Raw genomic sequence first — 25,130 nt, 5'->3', positions numbered from 1 at the left:
TAAGTTTTGCAGAACAAATAACAGGCACAAATTTCTATCGAAATTGCCAATATTCAATATTAAGAGTAGGTCACACTTCGAAATTTTAAACTTATTCTTTGAAAAATTTCATCTTTCATTTTTGTCCTATTTATTTAGTTGTGCATATGTATTTGAATATCGAGCAAGGATTTAACAAAAATCAAATACAATTATAAAATTATGAATTTTTAAAATATTTTTTTCTTTTATTGTTTGTATGACTGACCGTGAGCAAAAAAAATATGAGAGGAAAATTGGAAAAAATATTAAACATGTGTTTACTTTTCTACAAAATAATATAAAAAACGTATGTGACAATGAATTTTAAGGCAAATGGAATAATAAATTTATTTGAATAAACTGTGAAAATTGTAAAATATGTCTGCAAGAATTGGTGTAGAGGATAAATAAATTTTCAAATATTTTATTAAAAATAAATTTATAAAACCAAAATTAATAACCAAATGCACATTTTATCGCGAAAGATTTCTATACAAATTCGTGTTTTGAGCGTTGCGAATCAGAGAACAAAATTTTGTAAAATATAGTTAGAAAGAGTTCTGCATGAGCCTCGTCAAGATTCTAGGGAGTAATTTTTTGCAATTTTCTTCTGGAAATCGTTTTGTGCACCAAATCTAAGTCAAAAACGGAGTATGAATAATAATTTTGCCATTTGCAATAATGCCAACATCATTCCTTAAAGCTCCTTTAATCAATGCTATTCGTCGTATGTCTATATATGTAATATCTCACTTAATGCTTAAAATCTTTATCACATACGTGGCTACACAAAAGCTGTTATTGTACTTTTTTCTTTGTAACTGAATTACCAAATTCTACTTCTAGTATTTCTACTTGAATTTATTAACTTTTTTTTAGTAATAAAATTTTAGCTCACACATTATTGTATTCAAAGCGTTTTTTATTCCATGCGTCTATGCGGCACGGCACTTTAAATAACCTTCAACTATAATTGCGTTTAATAAACGCGATTAATAAAATTCTTAATCTAAATTAACATAATTCTTTTCCTTCCTTTTCAATTCAAGTAACTATTTTTAATAAGTTTGTTTTTTCAGTATAATATAATTAAGTACTTAATATAATTGTATAAAAATAAGTGATTAAAATAAGATTTTAATCTGGAAATACAATTTAAAAATTCTCAAGTTCATTATTAAAAATTTTAAAGAATTTTAATATTTTTGACCAGAACGGGTCATCTTTTCTTACATAAATTGTAAAATCCATCAATTATTTTAATTTAAATGTAAGTTAAAAGTTAACTATTAAAAAATTTACTTAAAAACTATTAAAAAATTTTATTATTTTAAGAAATAAATCATAATTTCCTCATCATAAATTTTAAATCTTTTTTCAGTTAGATAGAGATCAGTCAGTTAGTAATAGGGGGAACTAAAATTGTATGTACAAACATTTGAAAATAAAGAAATGAAAAGGAAATCTTAACTAACAAAGTATGCAAAAAGGTCATCACAAAATAATACAAACACTTAACAGGTATGTAGAAACAAAAAAAAATGTAGAATAACACAAGTCTTTTTAATTGCTAACTTACATTGCTTACTTACTTACTTATTTAATTCTTAGATATTATGCGTAATCATTCTACCGTTTAACAATTTTTTTGTTAAAGTAACAAAAACAAGAAAAATTGTTGAATTAAAGTGACGTTTTTTTTCTGGTTATTTATTTTTTTCTCAATGGTTTTTCAGTAACAAAAACTTGATAAAGTTATGCAATAACAAAAGACGAATAATAATAAAATAAGAAACATGTTCTAACATGTCTTTTATGCTTTTATATTAATATGTAAGTAAATAATGTTGTATATGACGTGTATGTTGTGTTCATGTGAAAAAAAGTACTTATGGCTAGGAAAAATTGTTGCATCTAACTAAAATATAAAAAAATAAAGTCAATGTTAAATTAAAGTTAAAATCTAAGATAAAATTCTATGTGTGTCTATGTATGTATGTATAGATACAGGAATGTTAGAAGAAGCTATAAATGTACTTTTTGACATTATTATAAAGCGGTCACTCTTACTTAAAAATGTCACGATTTATTTAAATTTATTTTACTAATCACCAAATTTTGTTTTACTTTTTTTTAAATAAAATTCTTAAAAATTTAAAATTAATTTTGGGCCTAAGTATGTCGGTACCTACTCTTATTTACCTAATTTATATTTTTCTAGTGATATTGAAGATTTTTTGATGCTCCCACTGCAAATACAAATACATTTTGCCGCACAAGTGCATAATGAATGAATTCAACTTGAGATAAAATATTAAAATGCATGGTTGCAATATCGCTGACTTAGTTCATGAGTTTATGATGGGTAAATGGGTTATCAATCATTTTAAATGTAGGATATAGAAGTTGTCAACTGATTTAAGATTCAACGATCATTTGGGAAAAAAATTATCTTTATATAAGATTAAAATATTATACTTAAATAAATGCACAAATTTGAAACATAGTTTCGGCAGACCCGTTTGACTGTTCTCTTATCTCCTAGGGGGTGGAAAATGAGAAAAAAACTCAGTTGCAAGTCATGCTTCGTACAAACCAATTTTGTTTTCAACGTTTTAATTAATAACTAAAATATATTGTGTGCGTATAATAAAATGTATGTATGTATATATATGTGGTTTGAATGTATACTATACTGCCTCTTCGAAAATTCATTTACTAATTTTTTCTTCATCCACATCATGCAAAGGGTTAAATTGAATTTTGTACTTTTTAAATTTTTTAAAATTTTAAAATTCCAATTCAAAATGATTTTTTCATCATACTTATAAAAATAAAAAATATATCAGAGGCTATACACAAGAGTATGTGGTTTGAAGTATCATTTGAAGAAATTAATATAAAAGTACCATATATATACACTTGATCTTGAATGCCAATGGCGTCGCCATTTCTTAATCGCTTATACAATACCTTTTCTTTACACTATTTAAAAAAAAAGAATTAAAAGAGCAAAAATGTAGGTATAAATAAATAAATAAAAACCTGAGGTTATTTTTAAAAGTACATGTGTAAGTACTTTGTATTTATTTATTCTTACCATAATTTTTTGTATGTTATATAAGAAAAAATCAGATGTAGAACAGTTTTTGTTGTCGGATTGGCTTCTCTTATTTATTATGAAATTATTATTTTTTAATAATTTTCATTTCATTACGGATGTCTACGCATAGTACGTATAAGAGATAATAAGTGAAATTGTTTATACTTTAAATAATAAATTTTTGGCGAAACGTGGATTTAAGTATAAAAATTTGAATTTGTATCTTGACTCAATTAATTTATATTATTATATCAACTGACGTAGGGCAATTATAATTGTTATATTTAAAATTTCTTCTTTAAAGATTTCTAAAATTTAGGTCACGTCTCATGTATTTAAACAAAATGTTTGCAATTACTGGCACATACTTATTTTAAAGTAGTTGATCTTACTTCTTTTAATTTTTTTTTAGTTCTATTTTCTCTTTAACTTATATTTTCTGTCCGATGGATCATGATTCATGGTTCGGTTCATTTAATATCAACTGCTCTATATTAACCGGTTACTTGAGTACACTCCTGATTTTTTTCTTTTTATTCTTCTTTTGTTTTTCCCTTATTGTCGTCTTTATTATTGCTTTTATTTTGTTTTAATTTATAAAATGATATGTGGTGGGTATTTTTGGTTTTTCTGAATTTACAAATGCACATTTTATAAGTATGCATTCAATCATATGGGGCGGTAAGCTGAGCTATAAGTATCTTATTAACTTGTACACGTAAAACACACATAACTCTAGTTATGGCGGGTTACTGGCGGTACTCTAAGTATCTGTCTCCAATTTTATTATTGCCTTTTACTGGTTACTGGTTTTTTGTTCTCTTCATTTTTTTTGTTTTAATTTCTTTTCTGTGTTTTCAGTTATTTTGTTTTTCTGTTATTATTTGTGTGTTATTTTTATTTTATATGGTGTGTTCTATATTGTGTATTTTAAGTAATTTATTATTATTCAGCCTAACTCTCTAATGGTATGACAATGATTATCATATTATGTATATGAATTGATTAAAATGATCATCACAACTGATATTTTGATAATGATATTGATTAAGAAATATAATGGCAAAATAAAAATGGCACAATGTGTGTGTATGTATGAATATAAAATGAGTCTTAAACGAGACTTTAAAGATCATTTTAAGAGTAGCTTACAATTCGGAATAAAATTTTATTTCCAAAAAGAAAAAATACAAGTATAATAGTAAACGATGTAAAAAAATAAAGAGAATAAGTAATAATGAAAGAAATTATTAAAGACAAAATAAAAATGAAGGCAAAAAACACACAACACCAAGTTAAAAAAATGTGAAGAAAAAAACACACACAAAAATTATTGTGTGGTAAGTGGTAACGTAAGTGGTAAGTAAATTGAAGTAATATAGTTTGGGTAAAGCGAGGTGTAAGCTGTGTTCAATGAAAAATAATAAGAGGAGTAAAGAGAATTACGCGGGGAGTACAAAAATACGCGGGGAGAAAGAATAACAAGAAATAAAAATTACCTGTTATGACATTAAAATAGGGAAAATAAGCGATTTTAAAGCAGTTAATGTTACGTTAAAGTGCCTTTTCTCACAAAATAACACAACAAATATTTTGTCTCTTTGAGTTTTAAACTCTTTTTAACCAAAAATAAATGGAAATTTACTTATTTAATGATTTTTAAAATTTTATATTTTATTTTTTTTTTAATTTTCATAATTATTTATGCGTTAGATGTACTTTAAAATGATCTTATATTGCCTTTAAATTACACTCCGTTTTTTTTTTAATATTTTACTAAAGAGGTAATAATAAGGTAAGTTAAAAAAAAAAGCATATATAATTTCAGTAAACAATGAAATTTAATCATTTTTAAAATAAGTATGTAATATACACTTAAGTTAGTCTACTTTTTTATATTTTGTTTAAGATTTAACTGGTTACGGTACTTTTATTTCAAGATTTTGCATACTAAATTACTGAAAAATATTGTTTATGCAAGTATATAAGGTATGTAATTATTGAAAAGTTTACGTACATAAAATTTTTTCTGCTTTTCTTAGTAGGTGTAATTAGGAACTGAGGAGTGGTGAGAGTGTATTTAAATTTTATAGTTTGTTGCAATATTATTTTCTTGCTACTGGCAGCTACTGTCAAAAATAATTCAAGTAAATTTATTATTATATTGAGAAGATAGACTTGAAAATATTATTATTATATTGGTATTATATTTAAAATAATTATGTATTTTAAATATTTTTATAGTAAGATACAATATTAAAATAAAATATGCGCTAATTCGATAATCAGTATTTTTTTTTAAGTATTTTCTCCGTAAGTTGGTAAAATTTGAGATATGTCAAAGATTAAAATCATCTCAAGTCTTTAATAAAATCTTTACGCTCATCAAGTCTTCAATAAAATCTTTACACTGCAACATTTAAATAGAAAGAACATAATTTTGAGGCTTTGTTCGCAATCTTGAAGTCATGGTAGATTATTTTTGTTATTAGGGAAATGTGCTACTTTAATGTGCTACATTTATTTATTAAACAGAGATTATGATTTAATATTGCGTAATTATTAGAAGTGATGGTTGTTTTACATACATATATGTATGTAGATGACAAGCGATTGAATAATTTCATAAATTTTTATAAAATGTCAAATCAACCTACTCGTAAACGATATATGTATACGTATAATCAAAATAAATATGAAAACTTCCCTTTAAAATGATTTTAAATTGATAAGTCAATTCGTGTATTGGCAAAATTTAATTAAAATTGAATCAGAGCAAAACGTTAAATATAATACTGCAGAAACTGGTTTTTTTCTTAAGTAACGGAATATGATTGTCATGTATATGATTACAGCCATGTCTACATGTATATATATTGACTTTAAATATTTAATAACATAATAAGTAAGTAAGTAATTGCAAAATTTTTAAAATAAAAATCTGTTTGATTTTTTTTTAGTAAGTAAGTAGGTGTTAATTAAAATAAATGATTTTTATTGCAAAAATTTTTTATGAGAGTTTCTATTAAAATGTGAATAGAAAATAAAATATTGTAAATTAAAATTGTAAGTAGGAGTAATAAGTTTTTATAATATACTTAAATGCTAAATTTAGAAATTTGAGAATAATAACAGTTTTTGGTATTAAGTACGGAGAATAAACAAACAGAATGTGAGCATACAAGTCAATAAATTCACAAATCAATAAAAGAGCGCGCTGTCAAAATCATATTTCCATCATATTTAAATCAATTAAAAAGAGAATAAACGATTCATATAATAAAAGAGTAATTTTTACTATCATAATAATGACTACCATGGCAACAAAATTTTCCTGTTTTCAAATTGTTAACAAAATCATTTGGTAAGTTTTCTGTGCTCATGAATTTTATAGTTTCCATATTTCCAAAATTAAAAACTATCAAATTCAACTTAAACAATTTTGTTCTTATTATCAGAGAAATGCCACCTAGCCTATAAGTATCTTATAATTAATTTTCAATTTGCAATTATTAAGTATTAAGAAAAATTTTTCAATAACATAAAATCAACTAATTACTATAATAAATAAATTAAAATAGGGGAAATATGTGTCAAAATGATATGATTGATTAATTTTGATGACATTAAATACAAAATACTTGTATATGGATGTGTATATATGTACTTATACGTAAATGAATTGAAATTGTACTAAAAATGGCATAAATCATCGTGAGAATTCTAATCAAAATATTGCTGTTACTTATAGGGTTATAGAATTTTTTTTTTATCATTTTAACCTCAAGCCGCAATATTTCAATGTTTTATTTTTTTTTCAGTTTTGTTTTTCATTTTCTAATTTCCTGTAAATATTTTCACACACTTAATGCTCTATATATGTATGTAACTATAAATTGCTCTATAATATGATGATGAATATTTTGTAATTTAGGTTAAATAAAGTATGTTTTCTTATAATGTTATGAATTTATTATTTTTGAAATTTAATAGTATATTAATTAATTTAAAAATATAATTTAAATGTACTTAATTAGAGTGTGTATTATATACAATAAATAACCATGAATAATTGATAAAATGCGATCAGTAATAAAAATTTTGTAAATTTTAAAAAAATTTTATAGTTCTATGTAAGTATATAGGGAATTAAAATAAAAATTGTAATAATTATTTAAAAAATTTCAAGTGTGGTAACATTATAAGAAATAGAGTAACCCGTGAGTTATCGTATAGCGCATATTTATGATTTTAAAGGCACGTAATACAGGACTTTTCATTTTATTTAACAATTTACTATAATGATATACGTTTCATATTCTGTCAAAATACGTAATACTTAGCACAAGTCTTACCTAATTTTAGTTAATAATCAAAATGGACTGCGAAAATTTAATTCTTGGTACGTATAGTAGCACTTTTACCTTACTGGCATAAAATCGGATGTTTTCCCAAAGTTTTGCCTGTCAAGAATTTCTTAATAACTATCGTATACTTCTTTGCATTCATTCATGTCATGTTATTGTTGTAGTCGAACGAAATATAATTTAATTATAATTTCATAATTACTTTAATATCAATTTCAAATTTCTATATAATTAAAATTTTAAATAATATTTTAGAACAATTAATGTTTTAGATATGCACATGTAAATTGTTTGTTTTTTTTTGAATTTTTAAAATTAAAAATGCTATTTGTATAAATTCATTTAATAATAATTATCAAAAATATTAATTACTCAAATATATTATAAGTATAACACACCTAGAATTAAATATAAATTTTATTCATAAATTATTGTATATGTATACATACATATATATCTATAATACCGCATAATTGCAATATTATGAAAAACCAAACCAAAAAAAAAAACAAATTTTCCCACATTACTTATGTTAAACAAAAACAAAATACACGAGTACGTATGTATGCAAGTATACAATTGAAATTGCTTGAGTTTCAAATTTTTATATTTACATGAACATATAAGTATATGTATGTTATATATTATAACATTTTGTATAAATAATGTACAATATACAATTCTATGTTGGTCAATTATTAATATTTTATCTATCTACATTTTACATGTTAGTACCTATGTTCGTATATTGTAGGTACTCACTTTATAATATCCGCATGTATAGCACATTAAATATGTACTTGCGTATTAATACTGCATTTCATTTTATTATGCTCATTTATTTATTTAGTTGTAATATTCATATGTGTTCTATGTACCCATATGTATGTATTACGAAAAACGATATAAGAACTATTATAAATTAAATAATTATTTTATGCATTTAAGAATAATAATTTATACCTTATAAATTTATAAGCTTCAAATTCAGCGATCGTAAGAAATGACTTACTTTAGATTATTTACAATAAATGGTTTATTGGTTTACATACCGGACACTCTATGATATACCGGTTCATTAGAAAAGAATTTTCGAGATAATTAGTGACATATTATGTTTACTTTATCTGGAACGGAATAAAACAGCAAGTATATTTGTTAGCTTAAAACTCATGGGGTCCAGCGGGCAACTGCGTGCCTCTGTTCCACATTTCGTTGTTTCGTGTGCAAATACTAAGATTCACCAGTTGACTGTATTACAGTGATCATATGTACCTCATCAAATTTTGACAAAACTTAAGAAAATAAAAAGTGTAATACGAAATTTTCAATTCTATCAAATAAGTGTATTTCCTTTTTTATTCATTTATTTTCATATTAATTTAATATTTATGTAATAATACTGATATTAAAAATTGGGATCTAATATCATTTTAAATTTGAAATTCTGATGTACACATGTATGTCAACTCAAAAATTCATAATTGGATGCATGCACACATCCCATGTATGTATGGTATACATTCTTTTTTAAATGTATATTCTAAATGTGGGTATAAGATTGTATATGTAAGTTATACTAGTATAAAAGAACGGGATTATTGATAAAAAGAAAAGAAATAAATAAACAAATAAATTAAAACAAAAATAAGAGTTAAAAGTAAACAGTTACATACAAAGATAGTATATTTTATATTCATAGCTCGAATATGCACGGTAAACAACTAAGTATAATATAAATCATTTGGAGAAGTATACATAATAATATATTTACTGCATATATTTATAATTAACAAATATGCATTGCATATTACTTATGCATTTACCCCCAAGTTGTATGTGCAAGAATTTTTCTGAAGTAAAGAAGTGAAAAAATATTCAGAGGTATAAGTTTAATAATTTTAATTTGTATGGCATTTATATGTAAATAAATATACATATTTACATATATATAATAATAAATAAAGTATACTTTTTGTGCGAGTATTTTATAACTTATAAGTAATAAGTACCATAAATGCTTTGATAGAAAATAAAATTTGACTATAACCTATAAGTATATGTAAGTAAATAAGTATGTGTACAGGTATAATATTTATTTCTTTAAGTTTTTTTTTTTTATTATTATTTTAAAATCCAAGGTTAACTAGTTTACCTGCTGATATTACTCCGCTAATAAATTGTTATTATGTTATTTACTTTTCTCTCTTCTGCATGCAAATAGGTAATAGGTATATGTATATATTTATATGAATTTGTATAGATGTATGTACACATATATGTATATAAATTTAAGTAAATTTATGGTTACTGCGATTTTTAACTATAAACAAGTAAATTTGCAGTTTTGATTTGATTATTTGAGTTGTTGCTATTTATTTATTATTGTTATTATTTATTAATTATTAAATATTATTTTAGAACAAGAAGTTAAATTTATTTCCTTCTCTTTCATATATTCATTCTCTTCTTAGAGAAATCCTTAATTTTTATTTTAAAAAATTAAAATTTTTTTAATTAATATTTTTCTTCTTAAATTTTTATTATATTACTTATTAATTTTTATTAATTATTTAATTCATGCAATTTTAATTTAATTTTCATGCACAATACAATTTATATTAGTGTTATACAGTTTAAAATTTCGAAATACCAATTCGAAATATTCGAAATTTCATATTTTAAGTGTTATATACCATTTGTTATTTATTGATTTTTATAATTTTGTTTTATATATTTATACATTTTATTTTTTTATTATTTTTATTATCGCACATATTATAATATTACTTAATACATGACGATTTTGTTTTTGTTATACATATGTATGCATATAAATATTACTGCTTTTTTTATTTTCGTTTATTGTTGTTTTAACTTAAATGAAAAGAAAAACTTTAATTTTAATTTTTTTCAATTATTTGTTATTAAATATTAATTTTTATTAATAAAAAATCGAGTTTTAAATAACTGTTATACAAAAATTAATTTTTTTCTTTCTTTCATTTTTGTATTTTAAGTAATTAAATAAGTAGTTCCCTAAATGATTTAAATTTAAAAATTTTTTTTTGTTGCAAAAGTACATGCATATGTATAAATATAAGTGTATTGTGCTACACAATATACATGTGTGTATAGTTATACTTATATGCATAATTAAATTGAGTAAGTATCATAAAATTGGTGATTAATAACAATGGAAAAAAATATTTATAAGTAATATAATTATATTTTATTTCATATTAATTTTTATTAATTTAAATATTAACTCAAATTTGGATATTTAAATTATACGATTATACAAAATTAAAAAAAATATATAGAATTTATTGCGTTTAATATTTTTTATATAGAATATGCGTATAATATCTTTGTACAGGGGGTTTAAAGGGGAGACACGTATGTGACGAAAAGTATATGTTATACAATATACAACAAAAAATAATAATAAATTTGAAAATATGTATACTTATAAAAAAATATACACAGAATGAGAGAAAGAGAGAGAAACAATATAAAAAAAAATAATAAATAAATAAAGACGAAAAATCTTGTAATATTACTTTTTCTTTAAAATATAATTAAAATTTAGGAAAAGATATAAAATCTTACGATCTTAAATTTACGATAAATGGTTTTTTTTTTTTTTTTATTCACTATTTTTAATTCAATATGCCTAAAATATTGAAAATGTAAAATAATTTTTATGAATTTTCCTTTTCTCTCGTAATTTATAATTATAAGTATAATAGTTATAAATAATATATATAAATATATGTGTAAAGTAGGTATAAAAACAATATTTTATATACATATTAAGTAAATATCCTTTTTTGTATCCTTTTTCATAGTTTACTTTCACAAAGGAAATTTAACACTAATAAAATCGATACAGCTGGTATAGTTTAATATTGTGTTGTTGCTATTATTGTTATACTGTTATACACATTCATACATTTATATATGTAACAATAACAACAGCAATAATACTCCTATAATGTAGGGTTACTTATCGTACATAATGGAGACGTGCCAGTTATTTTTATTATTGTTTTCTTTTTTATTAATGTCACAATTTTGTTGTTGTTGTCACAAACTGTTTTTTTATTTCTTTTGTTTTTTGCAATATTGAAATAAAATTCTTTAAATGTTGCCTTTTTTGTTTGTTCTTTGAGTTATCCTATATTTTTTTTTGTTAATATGAGTAACATTGTTACATTATGTTTAAATATATGTATATATTTATACATGTGCACATGGTATTAAGAAAAATAACTAAAATGTCTTTCAGTTTTCATATAAATGGCAACATAAATATTCATCATTATATTTAGGAACATAAAGCTCCTAAATATTCCGGAGTTGTTAAGCGTATATAAGTATGTATATGGTAAATGCACGACTATTTTCTATCAAAATTCTATTATATCGGAGTTAAAGAAAAAGTAACATAAAATTTAAATATAGAAAATTTAACATTTAATAATACAAAGCCATCTACCATCTACATTAGATAATACAAAGCCCTACCATCAAAGCTATCTACACGGCGAAATGCCATCTAAGTACTCCGAACCGCTTACTGGTTCGGACTACTTAGATTACCGCACGTATTTAAGTTGCTTTTTTTTAATAAAAAAAAGTAGGTACCTTCTATTATGCAAATAATAACATCATACATTATAGCACATATATCGTAAATTCTAATCACGTATTCTAACTATATATATTATATAAGCAAATATGATTTTATCCAGAATTAATTTTTTTTGATTATCCTCGTTATTTATGAATGTAATAAATTTCTAAAATAAGAAGGGAATATGAATATAGATATAACTTTTAAGTATAATATTAAATTAATTAAATATTAATTTCAGATTAATAATGATAAGTATTACAGTTATTCCAATAAAAATAAATTAAGAATTTTATAAGAAATAGTTATATTGCCTTGAATGAAGGCACCCAAATTTTCAGTATACCTCATGCAGTATAATACAAATTATAAATGTATAAAATTAAAAAAAAATTATAGGGATAACTTCAATATCTCCTAATATAACTAATAAAATCAATTTAGTGAAAATAATCAATTATAACAAATTAGAGTATAATTTAAATAAGAAAACTGTAAAAGAGAATTCGTGTTGAACAAAAGAACAAATCTATATTGAAGTTAAATGCAACAAAACTAATAATTTGTATTAAGGAGGATTTCATATTACAGAAATTATTACTACAGGGGGGTTGCACTATATTTCAGTACATAACTAAGTATAACATAATTAGGAACATATTTAATTAACTGAAAATATATTATTAATTTATGATACACTAATCAAAGTTATTTGTCTATATGTTATATAATATATTATTTATATGTATATTCCCGTATATGTGTATAATATTAAGTATAGTAAGTTCAAACATATTTTTAAAATAATTGTAAAATTAATAAATAATATTATTGTTACATATATAACAGTATTGCTTAAGTTACATATGTTATTGTTTTATCAAAAAACTAAGCCAAAAATTTAAAAAGCAAAGTAAAATTCAATATTTAAATGAAAAAAACGAAGGATTTTTTTATTGGAGAGAAAAGGAAAACTCATTTTAGAGCGGAAGAAAATTTTCCGAATGGAGCATTTCTAATAGCATTATACTTATGTATAACACAAATACGAGATTTAAGAAGAAAAAGTATTAAAATATTTGTGCGAGTTAAACAAAAATATGTAAAAATGATTTTTTTTTTATTTATTTTTCTTTTTATACACGTACTTTTATACTTAAATTAATATACATTTTTATATATGGAATATATTTAATATAGTTTCTGAACCGATATATAAATTTTTATATATATAATAATTTATATAATTTGTAACATATATTTTTTATATTTCATGTAAGTATGTATACAAAAGTGTCCTCTAAAATCTCTCCCTTATAATACTACAAAGGCATATAAATGCAAACATATATCTGTTATATACTTTTATAAATTTTAAGTATATTGAGGAGTTGTGGGAAAAAACCATTTATATTCTAAATTTTTAAATCATTTAGGAAAAAAAGATTTAAAATATTATTATAAATAATCACAATTAACACAAAATTTAGGACCCTATTGCCCACCAATAAATTTTTAAATTTTGCTTTTAATCAATTACATTATGTATAATAATTTATAATTTTAAAAGTTTACAAAGTTTCCGTTGTACCAAGTTTCAAAATCACTATAATAAACTTTTATTAACAAAAAAAGTTCTCATATTGGAACTGTTGTCCAATTATTTTATGAATATCTTCATGCAATGGAACATGGACTTTGTAAGTGAGAGTATGGGGAGGCTTCATTAAATCTCGAATGGTTACAGTGGCCCGATGGGGTGATGTCCTTTTGCCCCAATTCGGTGTCATTGAAAAATCTATATTGCACTTACAGAGTTTTTTCTTTAATAATATTTTTATTAATATTTTTCTCTCTTAAAATATTAAAAAATTTACTGTGCGAAAATTTTAATTATTATACATAGTAATGTAGTTACATATTATAAAAATATGTATGTATATATGTTATATGTACACATATATCGTAATATATATGCATTATACGAAAACGGGGATCCTTTAAATATTATTTATTAATATTATTTTTAATATGTATATATAGAGCACAACCATACATATATAATATCTACTTATATAATTATGTATTTGTACCTATGATGAATGTATATACATATATTTTGGTATAAAATTTTTGGGGGAAAAAATTAATTTTTGTTTTTTCTATTTTCTCTTTGTATATGGATGTACCGTTTATTAGGGTGATTGTATGTATGTATATTTTAAATACACATACTTGTTCTATATATTATTGAAAATTTAAGCCAATATTTTTTTTATTTATAAATTATTTTTTTAATTGAATTTTAAAATATTTCACAATTTATAATTTTTTTTAAATGAATTATTTTTGCTTTTTACTTTAAATATAATTTTTTTTTTAAATTTTTTTAATTTTTTTTTTGACAAAAAAAAAATTTATATTTATTTGTGTAAATAACAGTAAACCACTTTTTTTTATAATTAATTACAATTTTAAACACATGAAAAAAAAAAAAAAAAATTAAAGAAAAAAATTTTTTTTTTATTTGCTGTTTTTCTTTTCTTTTTTTTTTAAATTGTACTTGCAGTGAAGATTCAAAAAAAAATTTTTAATAATTTTTTTTTTCGAAATTAAAAAACTGTTATAACAAGAAAAATAATAATAAGAATTAATTTTTTTTTTCACTCAAGACATGATTTTAAAAAAAAAAATTTTTATTTTTTTTTAATTTTACATTCCGCGCGTACTTTTCTTTAAAAAATGTCTAAACGGTTCGAGTTTAAAATACAAACTAAAAAGAAAGAAAAATTTTTGTTGCTGCGATGAAAAAGGAGAAGCTCGTAAAACGGTAAGAAGCAAAAATATGGAAAAAAAAATAAAAAAATACTTTTGTTTTTGTTTTAATTTTTATCCAGCCAGAGAGCGCTAGTCAAATATAATGTGCGCTTTTTAATATTGTACGTAAGTTTGATTGTGTATTTGAGAAATAATAATATAAATAGTGTAATATGTGTATAACATTTTTTTTATAACGAAACTTAAAAAATATATAAACGGTTAAAATAACATGCACACACAAACACACACACACATTCATTAGTTAGATAAAAATACGATATTTTGCATATTTTACGATAAAGTTTTTGTTGGGTCGTTGTTGTTATTGTTGTTATTATTCTAGTATTTGAAATTATGCTGACCAAATATTAGCATTGATAATGGATGAAATGGAATTATGTTATGATAAAAACGAAGGGGAAAAATTATATTTGCGATTTGCGACTTATGAAATGTGTATATTTTGTTATTTTGTATACTATTTGTGACTGTCATTTCAAAGAAAAAAAAAAATAATAATAAACTTCACATTTTCAGTAGTGCATTTTGGAAAATGTACTTTTTCACTGATATTATTTTTTTTTGGGTGATTTTTTACATGATTTTTTACATTAACATTCGTTTGGTAGAAAAGAAAGGAAAAAATCTTTACGTCAGTGTCGTTTTGTGAAGTAAGACTAATATTTTTTGTTTTCTTTCACGAGGAAATGTCAAAATTTATATAGATTACACATATATAAATGAGATTGTCCACAATGGAGAGATTACTTTTAATTAATAAAATAAAGACCTGTTATAAAATTTAGTGTTCAAAAAACAAATGTCATTCAAAAAAAATTTTAATATTTCAAATTTTGTTATTTGTTTTCAAAATACAAAAAATTTTTTATTAAAATGAAAAGTCAACAATTTGCAATCAGCACCATCTGTTATTGAAAAAAAATTCGTAAATAAATTTTGAAAAGTATTTTTTTGTTCGAAATTGGTACATTTTTTGAGTTTTCATTTGTGATTTGTTTGTTGGGAATTATTTTGACGTTACTGTCACATTAATTGAAATTATTTGTTTGTTTGTGATAAAAAGTTGTAAACAATACTAAAATTAAAAATTATTAAACAAAATTCTCTCTTAGAAATTTTATTTTAAAGTGATGTCAGATTCAATAAATAATTTGTGCTCTATGGCACATAAAGAAGGAATTAAAAATTCAAAGATATTAAAGGAAGAATTTTCCCAAACAACAGACCAAAATAATCAAGATTTTATGGTTCCAAGTAGAGAAGAAGTGATAAGAAAACGGAAAGAGCGTAACAAAGCGAAAAAAGATGCAAAAGCAATAGAACGTGAAAGCAAACTTTTAGAAGAAAAATTAAAAAAATCTGAAAAAATTAAAACATTAATTCATGAGGATTTCGAAAAAATTCAAGCAAATCAAAACGTCCAGCAAAAACCAAAATATAAAAAATTACATACGTTTAACATTTTAGATTATATTGTAACAAAAAATGTTAAGAGGAGACATAAAACTTTTAATAATAATACCAATAATCGATTACCAAAATTTCAAATAAAAAGTGGGAAGAAGCGAGAAAAAAAAATTAAAACTGCTAGAAGTCGTTTGAAAAAGGCAATTATAAGAGCTAGATTACTAAGAAAACAATCTAAAAATGAAGAAATTGTAGAAGGTGGAAAAATTTCAATAATGGAATGCAAAGAAAGCTTGCCAGATCAAGAATCAATTATAAATAATGAAGAAAATGGTCATATGAGTTCAAATTTAGAAAATGTCATTATTAAATTAGATGAACTTAAAGTAGATGATCGGAAGAATTTAAGAAAAACAATTCATTCAAGAAAATTTAGAAGGTTCATTTTATTAAAAATTATTAAATTTTATGATTAAATTAATAATTTTTTTCCCTTTTTTTTATATACTTTAAGTTACTGTGACAATTTAACTTCATCGGTACTACGTAAATTAACCGAAGATTTAATTAGAAAAATTTATGTATTTCAAAAGAGGGCATATCAAAAAAATGAAATAAAAGCAAAAGCACATCGAAGATACGTAATGGGATTTAAAGAAACAAAACGTGGTTTAAGTATCGGAAAAGTAAAATTAGTTATTATTGCTCCTGATTGTGAACAATGTGATAATACTGGTAAGAAATTTCAAATTAAATTACATACATAATTTAATAAAATTGGGTAAATTTCTTGTTTTTAAATACAATTTTAGATGGTATTCAAGAAACTATAGACTGGATAAAAGATAAATGTAATGAAAATGAAGTACCATACTTATTTTCATTACGTGCTCGTCAAATTGCTTATTGTTTATATATTAAAGTACCTGTTTATTGCCTTGGAATAATTAGTTACGATGGTGCACAAGATATTTATAATGAATTATTAAAATGTTTAATAATAGAACGACAAAATTATTTGGAATTGTTAAACGATGAAAAATTTGTTTATAATGAAATAGTAGAAGATAATTGAATTTATTTTTCTTAACAAAAAAAAATTCAAAGTTTTATCAAAATATTAGGAAGTGTACTGATGAAATGGAATATATGAATTAAATTTTTGTAATTAAAGAATTTTTGTTAAAAAAGCAAATTGTTTTAAGAATGAAATTCCATTTGAAAAATGAAATTTATTGCAGAAAGTTTATTCCAAAATCGGTAAGTTGAATTTTGTTTTTAGAGCTGAATCTAAACTGAAATAATTTTAAAATGTTATAAACAGTACAAAAGAGAAGTAAGAATAGAAGTTACTTACATGTTAATATTAAAAAACTAAGGTTGAATTATAAAAAAATTGGTGTAGTAATTAAATACCTACATAAATTAAAATGGGTATATTTTGCTTCATAATTTTCATTATTTCGCATGAATCTCTCACAAAAAATCCGAAATTAACTAATCGTCTGTATGTGAAATATACTAAATATGCGTTAATGAATAATTAATTTTGGCCACATGTTTTGGTTCCTGTGCGAGTTTCATTTTGTTTTAATCGAATTCTGTTTTTTTTAATATACAATGAAATTTCTTTTAAAAATATTCTGATATTTCGAAGTTTTGGATCTTTTTTTATAGCAAGAAAACTAAGATTTTTCTTGGGTAAAGGTACAAAACTTTTCTACTAACGAATTCAATAACAAGAATCAACAATTTTCTACCAACAATTAGAAAAAACTTTTAAATAAAAATTAAATTAACTTAGAATTTGTAGTATTATACAAATATGAAATGAAGCAATGTTACCTTTAAATTGCACATGTGCGTACAATTATGTACTCGTAGGTATATGTATATTTTGAGCCTTTATTTTATTAAAGTAATATCAACAGGTGTTTATTTTCATTAATTAATTAAAATATAATCATAAACAAGAATATCCTTATTTTACAAAATGTTTATAGAGCGTTAAAAAATTACTTTTTCTTTTCATGGTATTGATAGAATCTAATCTACTATTAGTGGTATGGTTTTTTCTCCTCCTGTTTTAGTCCTTTTATTTTATTTTGTTAAAATTATAATTCTGGCATGATAATCTAGTGTGAATTTTATGTGCGTTTAGTTAGATTGTAGAGATTATTTTGAATTTAGTATTTGTCTGGTTTAGCTTTTCAACAACTGTATAAATTCTCTAAAGTCCATTCTGTTTCAGGATGTCTAAGAAGGTTGTTACTTTCAAGCTCTTTTCTTGAAATTATAAGCAAGTGATGAGCTCATAACAGACTTTTTGGGTAATGAAAAACTTTAAGCTCGACATTATGCTCATAACATATTTTTCATGTGTCTGATTTTTTCTGACAAAATCCAGATTTATTAATATAATTGTTATGGAATTGTTAATTTGGGTATTTGATGTAAAATTTATATGAGAATATTATTTTTTCAATGAAATCATAGATTTCATATTAATTCATTTTGTATACTATTACAAAAGATTGGAGAGTTGAGTAAATTCATCAGTGTACTAACAAAAAATATAATTTTAATTTTTATTATAATGTGTTACATTTATAAATTATTAAAAAAATTAATTCAATAAATTGCTTTCGTTTATTATTGAAATTATATAATGAACTTACATATATGTTTTATTGTTTGTGTATATTCTATTATTCAGATTAAAATAATCATAGTAATAAACACATTAACTTTTATAATTTGTTAACATGATTAGTTTAATATAAGTTTTAACCCTTAATGGTTTAAACATTCTGTTGGCTAAATTTAAAGTTAATATTCTTAAAAATATTAGTATTTAATTTACTGCTTGTAAGATTGGATTGCAATAGACAATTGCAATTTCAGGTCATACAATTTGTCCTATAACAGTTTCCTGGAGTTTCGAATATATTTTTTTTTTTTCTGGAAAAATGACTTTCAAAGAATATCCACAGCTTATTTTAATTAATTTTGCATCATTATTTTATGTTTGTAAAATTTTTGGCATTATACCACATTCATTTTCGGAATATCATCGTTCTAAAAGATTAATTAGTTCAAATATTGGAATTTTTATTACTATAATTGTTGTTGTTTTATTATTTGCTGGATCACATTATTTAATTATGATGATGAATACTAAGGGTACAGATGATAAAACTTCTTCAAGTAAGTTTTTCTATTTAATTAATTTAATAATTTTGCAATTTGAAAAAATTAATTATTTTTTTTATTCTTTTTTAGATTCTTTAACAATTGTCATTGGTTTAGTATTAAATTATATAAGTCCAATAATGATGGCTATTGATTTATTTGCATGGGTTTATAATCGACAAAAAATTATTGATTTATTTGATGAATTTAATTTAATGGATATTAATTTATTTAAGCAGGGTATTACAGTTAATAATAATAAAATGCGTTTAAGAATATTAATATTGATTGGTTTCACATTTATTAGTGAAGTAACAATAACATTTTTAACATATTACATATTTGATGCATTAACAATATCATATTTTATATCATTTTTTCCAACATTTTTGAGTGCATTAGATAAAATATGGTTTTCATCATTATTATTGGCATTAAGAGAAAGATTTTCATCATTAAATAATTATATTGATCAAACAGTTGAAGAATATAATAAATTAAGAAAAATTAAAGAGAATATTGAAGGTTTTAATAATGAAATGAAAAATTTTGGTTATTTACATAAAGAGATTTTAACAAGAAATATTGCATTTGGTAATAATAATAATAAAATATATCCGACAACAATACCAGCAACAGGAGTAGGAATTGGTGCAGGAATTGGATCGGGAGCACGAGCAGGAGCAACAACAATACATGCTGGTACTATAGGAACAGATAAAAATTATATTTATGGAAGAAATGATAAACCAATAATACCTGTAATTCCATGGAATGGTAAAAAAATTCATAATACATGTATTATAATATCTAAATTTTGAGATTCTCTTTGTAATTACATTTTTAGAACGAATTCCATCAGATGAACCGAAAATTCGTAAAGCAAATAAATTAACAATATTACAATCAAAAGAGAATATATTAAATGATTTAGAAAATTTAGAAGATAAATTAAATAATTTATGTCGATTACATGATGAAATGTGTGAAATGGGTAAAAATATTAATGGAATGTGGAGTATTCAAATGCTATTATTAATGGCATATGGTTTTATGAGTATTACAGCACAATTTTATTTCTTATATTGTTCCATAACAAAACAGGTGAATTGTACAATTTAAATAAAATATTCACTAATTCTAATACTTTATATTATTATTAATTTTAGTCGGTTCCACAATTATTTATATCATCGGAAAATTTATGGCTTTCTTGTATATTTGTAATATATGTTGCAATGAAATGTGTTTATGTAATATTTTTAAGTTGGCAAACAAGAATTGAAGCACGACGTACTGGTGTATGCGTACATAAATGTGCTTTAGCAGTTGATGATAATAATATTTATGAAATTGTAAAATTAAAAATTATATTCACCTTTTCGTATAGAAATCTTTTTAATTTTTGTTTTTTTTTCAAATATTTAAAGGTTAATCATATTTCATTAAAATTAATGAATCATGCAATTGATTTTACTGCATGTGGTTTCTTTAATTTGGATATGACAACATTATATGCTGTTACTGGTGCAATAACAAGTTATTTAATAATATTAATACAATTTAATTTGGCTGGTAAACAAAGTCAAACACAAAAAACATCAAATGATGTTGCAATATCAACAACAACAACAGAATTTCTAACAAATATTACAACAACAGCTTTAACAACATCACCAAGTCCATCTGGTATAAGTGTTATGTTGGGAAATATAACAACAAGTACAACAACTCTTAAACCTCGTACTTAAATTTGAAAAAAAAAATAAATAAATTAAATAAGTGCTGAAATATTTGTTTATTGTTGTAATTTAAAATATTTAAATTTATTGTATTACAAATGCAAAATAATTTTCATAATTTTTTAAAATAATATTTGTGTTAGTTTAATTGTGATGTGTTGGTAAATAAAATTTAAAAGTGAATTATATCAAGCGTATTTTAAATTCTAATAAGGTCAAATTTCAAAATATGTCTTAATTGCAATTATATTTTAAATTTTGATTGTTAGTTTTTACTTCAAAATAACTTTAATGTTATTAATTTGTATTTGTGTTCTGCTAATTTTATTCGGGCTGAAAAATGAGCTTCTCATTAAATCACATGTATTAGAATATATAACATTTTATTAAGGTCCTATAAGAATTAAAAATATTTAGAATTAGAACACAAATAAAGAGAAAACTATTGATTCCTAGGTCGTGGGTGTAAATTGCATACATACTATAATAATAAATATAAAATAATAAAGCCAATGTGGATATATTGTTTGCAGCTATGAGGATATCCCAACCAAACATATATCAAGCAAAAACAAACATTCCAGGATGAGGTGCTTTTTAATATGGTGGTCAGTGGCCCCCGTAAATGATATATACGTAATAGTGACATTCATAGGGATTTGTGTGTCCTCGAAGTAATTGAAGAATGAATTAGGAAATGTTGCATGAAATGCTGAGTACATTTGGAATAGCATATGAATATTAAGGACCTCTAGACTTATAAGATGAGAGGTAGATGAGAGGTGATGAGAGGTATAGGACAGAAAGACTGAGACGAACGAGACCACTCGATTTTTCCTGAATGTAGACACAAAAACATGATAAAGCAAATATAATGTTTAGTCAATTTGACTAGTTTTGAAAGTGCGACTAGATCAGTCGATTTTAGTCCGTCTATTTTTGTCTGTCGATATATTTTAACACCTGTATAGGAAAAAAAAAAAGAAAAGGAAACATTAATAATTTTTAAATTTTTATCTAAGCACTTTATTTTTAATAATATATAATTGCATAATTAATATTTATATATAATATAGCATTAGTACATTAAATTATCAATTTTTTTTTTATTTTTTTTTTTTTTTAATTTTTTTTTTCTATTTTTTTTTTTAATATTATAATAATAATAATTTTTATTTATTTATTTTATTTTTTTTTTTCTTCTTTTCTTTAGAATTATTTTATTTAATTTTTCTTTTTTTTTTTAAATTAAATACAAACAATTCTCATTATTTTTGTTTTTCTTTTTTCATTTATAATATAGTAAAATTGATACAAATACAAATAGCAATTTAATTATTTTTTTTTATAATTTTTTTAATTATTTTATTCTAACATTTTATTTTTTTTTTATTATGTTTAAAATTTCTTATTATTTTTTTTTTTTGCAATTAACTTGAAATCGTTAATTCTTTTGCAATAAATTATCATAAAACAATCTCGCGCGCTCACAAAATCTCTCTCAATTTATTAAAAATCAATCAGTTCATTTAATTTAGCTGTTTTTTTAATGTGTTTTGTGTGTGTTTTTTTATGTGTGTTGTGTGAGTGTAATTTATCATTATTATGGTTTTTTGAGTTTTGTTTTATTCTTTTGTTGTTTTTTCTTTTAAAAAAAAAAGTCATTCATATTTTAAATATTATTTTTTTTTTATATAATTTTATTTATTTTTTTTTTATTAAAAAAATTTGCTAAAAATTTAATTTTTTTCAATAAGTAATGGATTTTTTTTTTTATTTAAATTTTTTTTTTTTTATTTTATTATAAAAAATTTAATATTTTTATATTTTAAATTATTTTTTGGTATTTGCTGTAAGTGTTTTGTTTTCTCTTCGCAATTTAATATTTTAAATTTTATTTTAATAATAAATTTTTTTTTTTTTTTTGGTTTTTAAAAACTGTGTGAATTTTTTTTTTATTTATTTTGTTGACAGGCAATGTTTATTTATTTTAGTTTTATTATTAAATTTATTTGTTTTGGAAAATATTTTTAATAGGTTTTATTTGTTTTTTTTAATAAATGCCTACAAATCTTTTATTAGTTTTGTTTTTTATTTTTTTTTTATAATATTATTAATTATAAAGTTGTATAATATGGTGTGTGTGAGTGTGATTTTTTGAAAATATTAGCGCAAATATTATATGAGTTTTTTTTTTAATAATAACATGAAATTTTTTATTTTTATTTATTAAAATGTATATTTTTTGTTTTGTTAAAAATTAACATTAGAATGTTGTGTGTGTTTTTAAATTGTATAATAATATTTATTTCATTGTTTTGTTTTTCTCTTGTTTCTAATAATAAAATTTCTTTTTTTTTTTTTGTAAAGTTATTATTTATTAGTATTATTAAATAAAATATTATTTTGTATATTCACTACTGATTATTTGAATTTTTTAATTTATTTTGTTGTTTTTTTTTTATTTTAAGTTTAAAATCTCCTTCAGTTTTTATTTAAAAAAATTTCAATTTTAAAAATCATGTTTTTAATATTAGTAGATAGAAGAATTTATTGTTATTGAATAAATGCTGTTCATTTTTGTTATTTTAGTTTGTTCTTAAATATTTTATGAATTCATATATATATATAAATATTTTTAAAAATAATTAGGGAACTTTTTTATAATTATTTTTTTATATTATTTTTTTTTGTATTTCTGTTATTCTTATAATATGCAGGCAAAAACTATCGCATTGATTAATTTTATTATTTAGGAGAGGGGATTATATTATTTTTTTGTTTATTATAATTTTGGAGTAATAAAAACATTTTTGAGTAATATTATAATTTAAATAAATTACTGTTAAAACAGTAATAAGTATGTTACTCTTTTCTCAATTAGCTATGCATAATAAGTTTTGTATTAAATTGAGAGTCTCATAGTTTAATATTATTTTCTCAATTAATTAAAAATATTGAGTTTTCTTTATTAAATTGAGAGTCTCATGTTTTATTGTTACAAGTTATTTCAATATTAGAAACAATAATAGATTATTGTTCATATTTTGATTGAAGAGAACAAAAAAATTATTTTGGAACAGGAACGGATTATAATGTGAGTAATTATAACTGGATATAGTTTTATGATGAGAGAATTCTAGTACGTATTGTTTAAAATACTTAAAGTATTGTAGTACAATTATGTTGTTTAACAAGTCTCCCTCAAAGGTAGGTACTTTTAAAATACATAATCAATTAGAAATTTAAATAATCAGTAGAGAAATACAAAAAGATTAATTTAATTTTTAAAAGATTAAATTTAATAATTTTTTTCCATTTTTTTTTATATTTTTTTCTATTTTTTTTTTTTTTAAATATAAAACATCTAACAGTTATATAAATATTATTTTCATCTGATTTCATTGTTTGCCTGGTATGTTGTTTGTTTTTTGAATGTTTTTTTTTTGTATTATTGTTGATTTTGTTTTGTTTAATAGTATTTTTGTATAATATGTGTATAGAAAATGTATATTATAAGTTGTTAAATATGGCGGCGATAATAATATACATTTTTAATACTCAATATTATAATTTCAATTACTGTTAACAGTAATTATTGTTAAATTACTGTTATTTATGAAAAAAGGTGTTTTGTTGATCGTATAATATGCAAGAAAATGTTATAAGAATTAAGTTTTTTTTTTTTGTATGCTCATTGATATTTTCAAAAACACCATTTTAATATTTTTGTTTTTTTTTTGAAAACAAAATGCCATTCATGGATTTAGCATGTTCTATAAGTATATAGAAATACTTATATAGATATTTTTGTTTTT

The 25,130-nt window shown here is 22.0% G+C and overlaps 3 protein-coding genes across 3 annotated transcripts in view; 2 read left to right on the top strand and 1 right to left on the bottom strand.

The window, feature by feature from the left end:
- The window catches only part of LOC129606860 (nuclear transcription factor Y subunit gamma), a 105,786-nt gene extending 96,120 nt beyond the window's left edge, over window positions 1-9,666 (bottom strand). Inside the window, exon 1 of the mRNA XM_055517465.1 lies at window positions 9,647-9,666. The gene's annotated coding sequence lies outside the window, so the exon portion shown is untranslated. The remainder of the gene's footprint in view (window positions 1-9,646) is intronic.
- Window positions 9,667-16,035: 6,369 nt separating this feature from the next.
- Window positions 16,036-17,573, top strand: LOC129606902 (selenocysteine insertion sequence-binding protein 2). The gene is made up of 3 exons (XM_055517529.1): window positions 16,036-16,817; window positions 16,893-17,113; window positions 17,191-17,573. The coding sequence occupies exons 1-3, from the start codon at window positions 16,102-16,104 to the stop codon at window positions 17,451-17,453; spliced, it is 1,200 nt and encodes a 399-aa protein (XP_055373504.1). The 5' UTR covers window positions 16,036-16,101; the 3' UTR covers window positions 17,454-17,573.
- Window positions 17,574-19,347: 1,774 nt separating this feature from the next.
- Window positions 19,348-21,349, top strand: LOC129606942 (gustatory receptor for bitter taste 66a). Its single transcript, XM_055517589.1, has 5 exons — window positions 19,348-19,471; window positions 19,661-20,347; window positions 20,418-20,674; window positions 20,740-20,925; window positions 21,001-21,349. Exons 1-5 carry the CDS (start codon window positions 19,348-19,350, stop codon window positions 21,319-21,321), a joined length of 1,575 nt encoding a protein of 524 aa, XP_055373564.1. The 3' UTR covers window positions 21,322-21,349.
- Window positions 21,350-25,130: the final 3,781 nt, after the last annotated feature.

This window comes from Condylostylus longicornis, unplaced genomic scaffold (assembly GCF_029603195.1).
Source record: "Condylostylus longicornis isolate FDR11 unplaced genomic scaffold, ASM2960319v2 ptg000022l, whole genome shotgun sequence".
Lineage (NCBI taxonomy): Eukaryota > Metazoa > Arthropoda > Insecta > Diptera > Dolichopodidae > Condylostylus > Condylostylus longicornis.
This window is presented reverse-complemented; position numbering and strand designations above follow the sequence as displayed.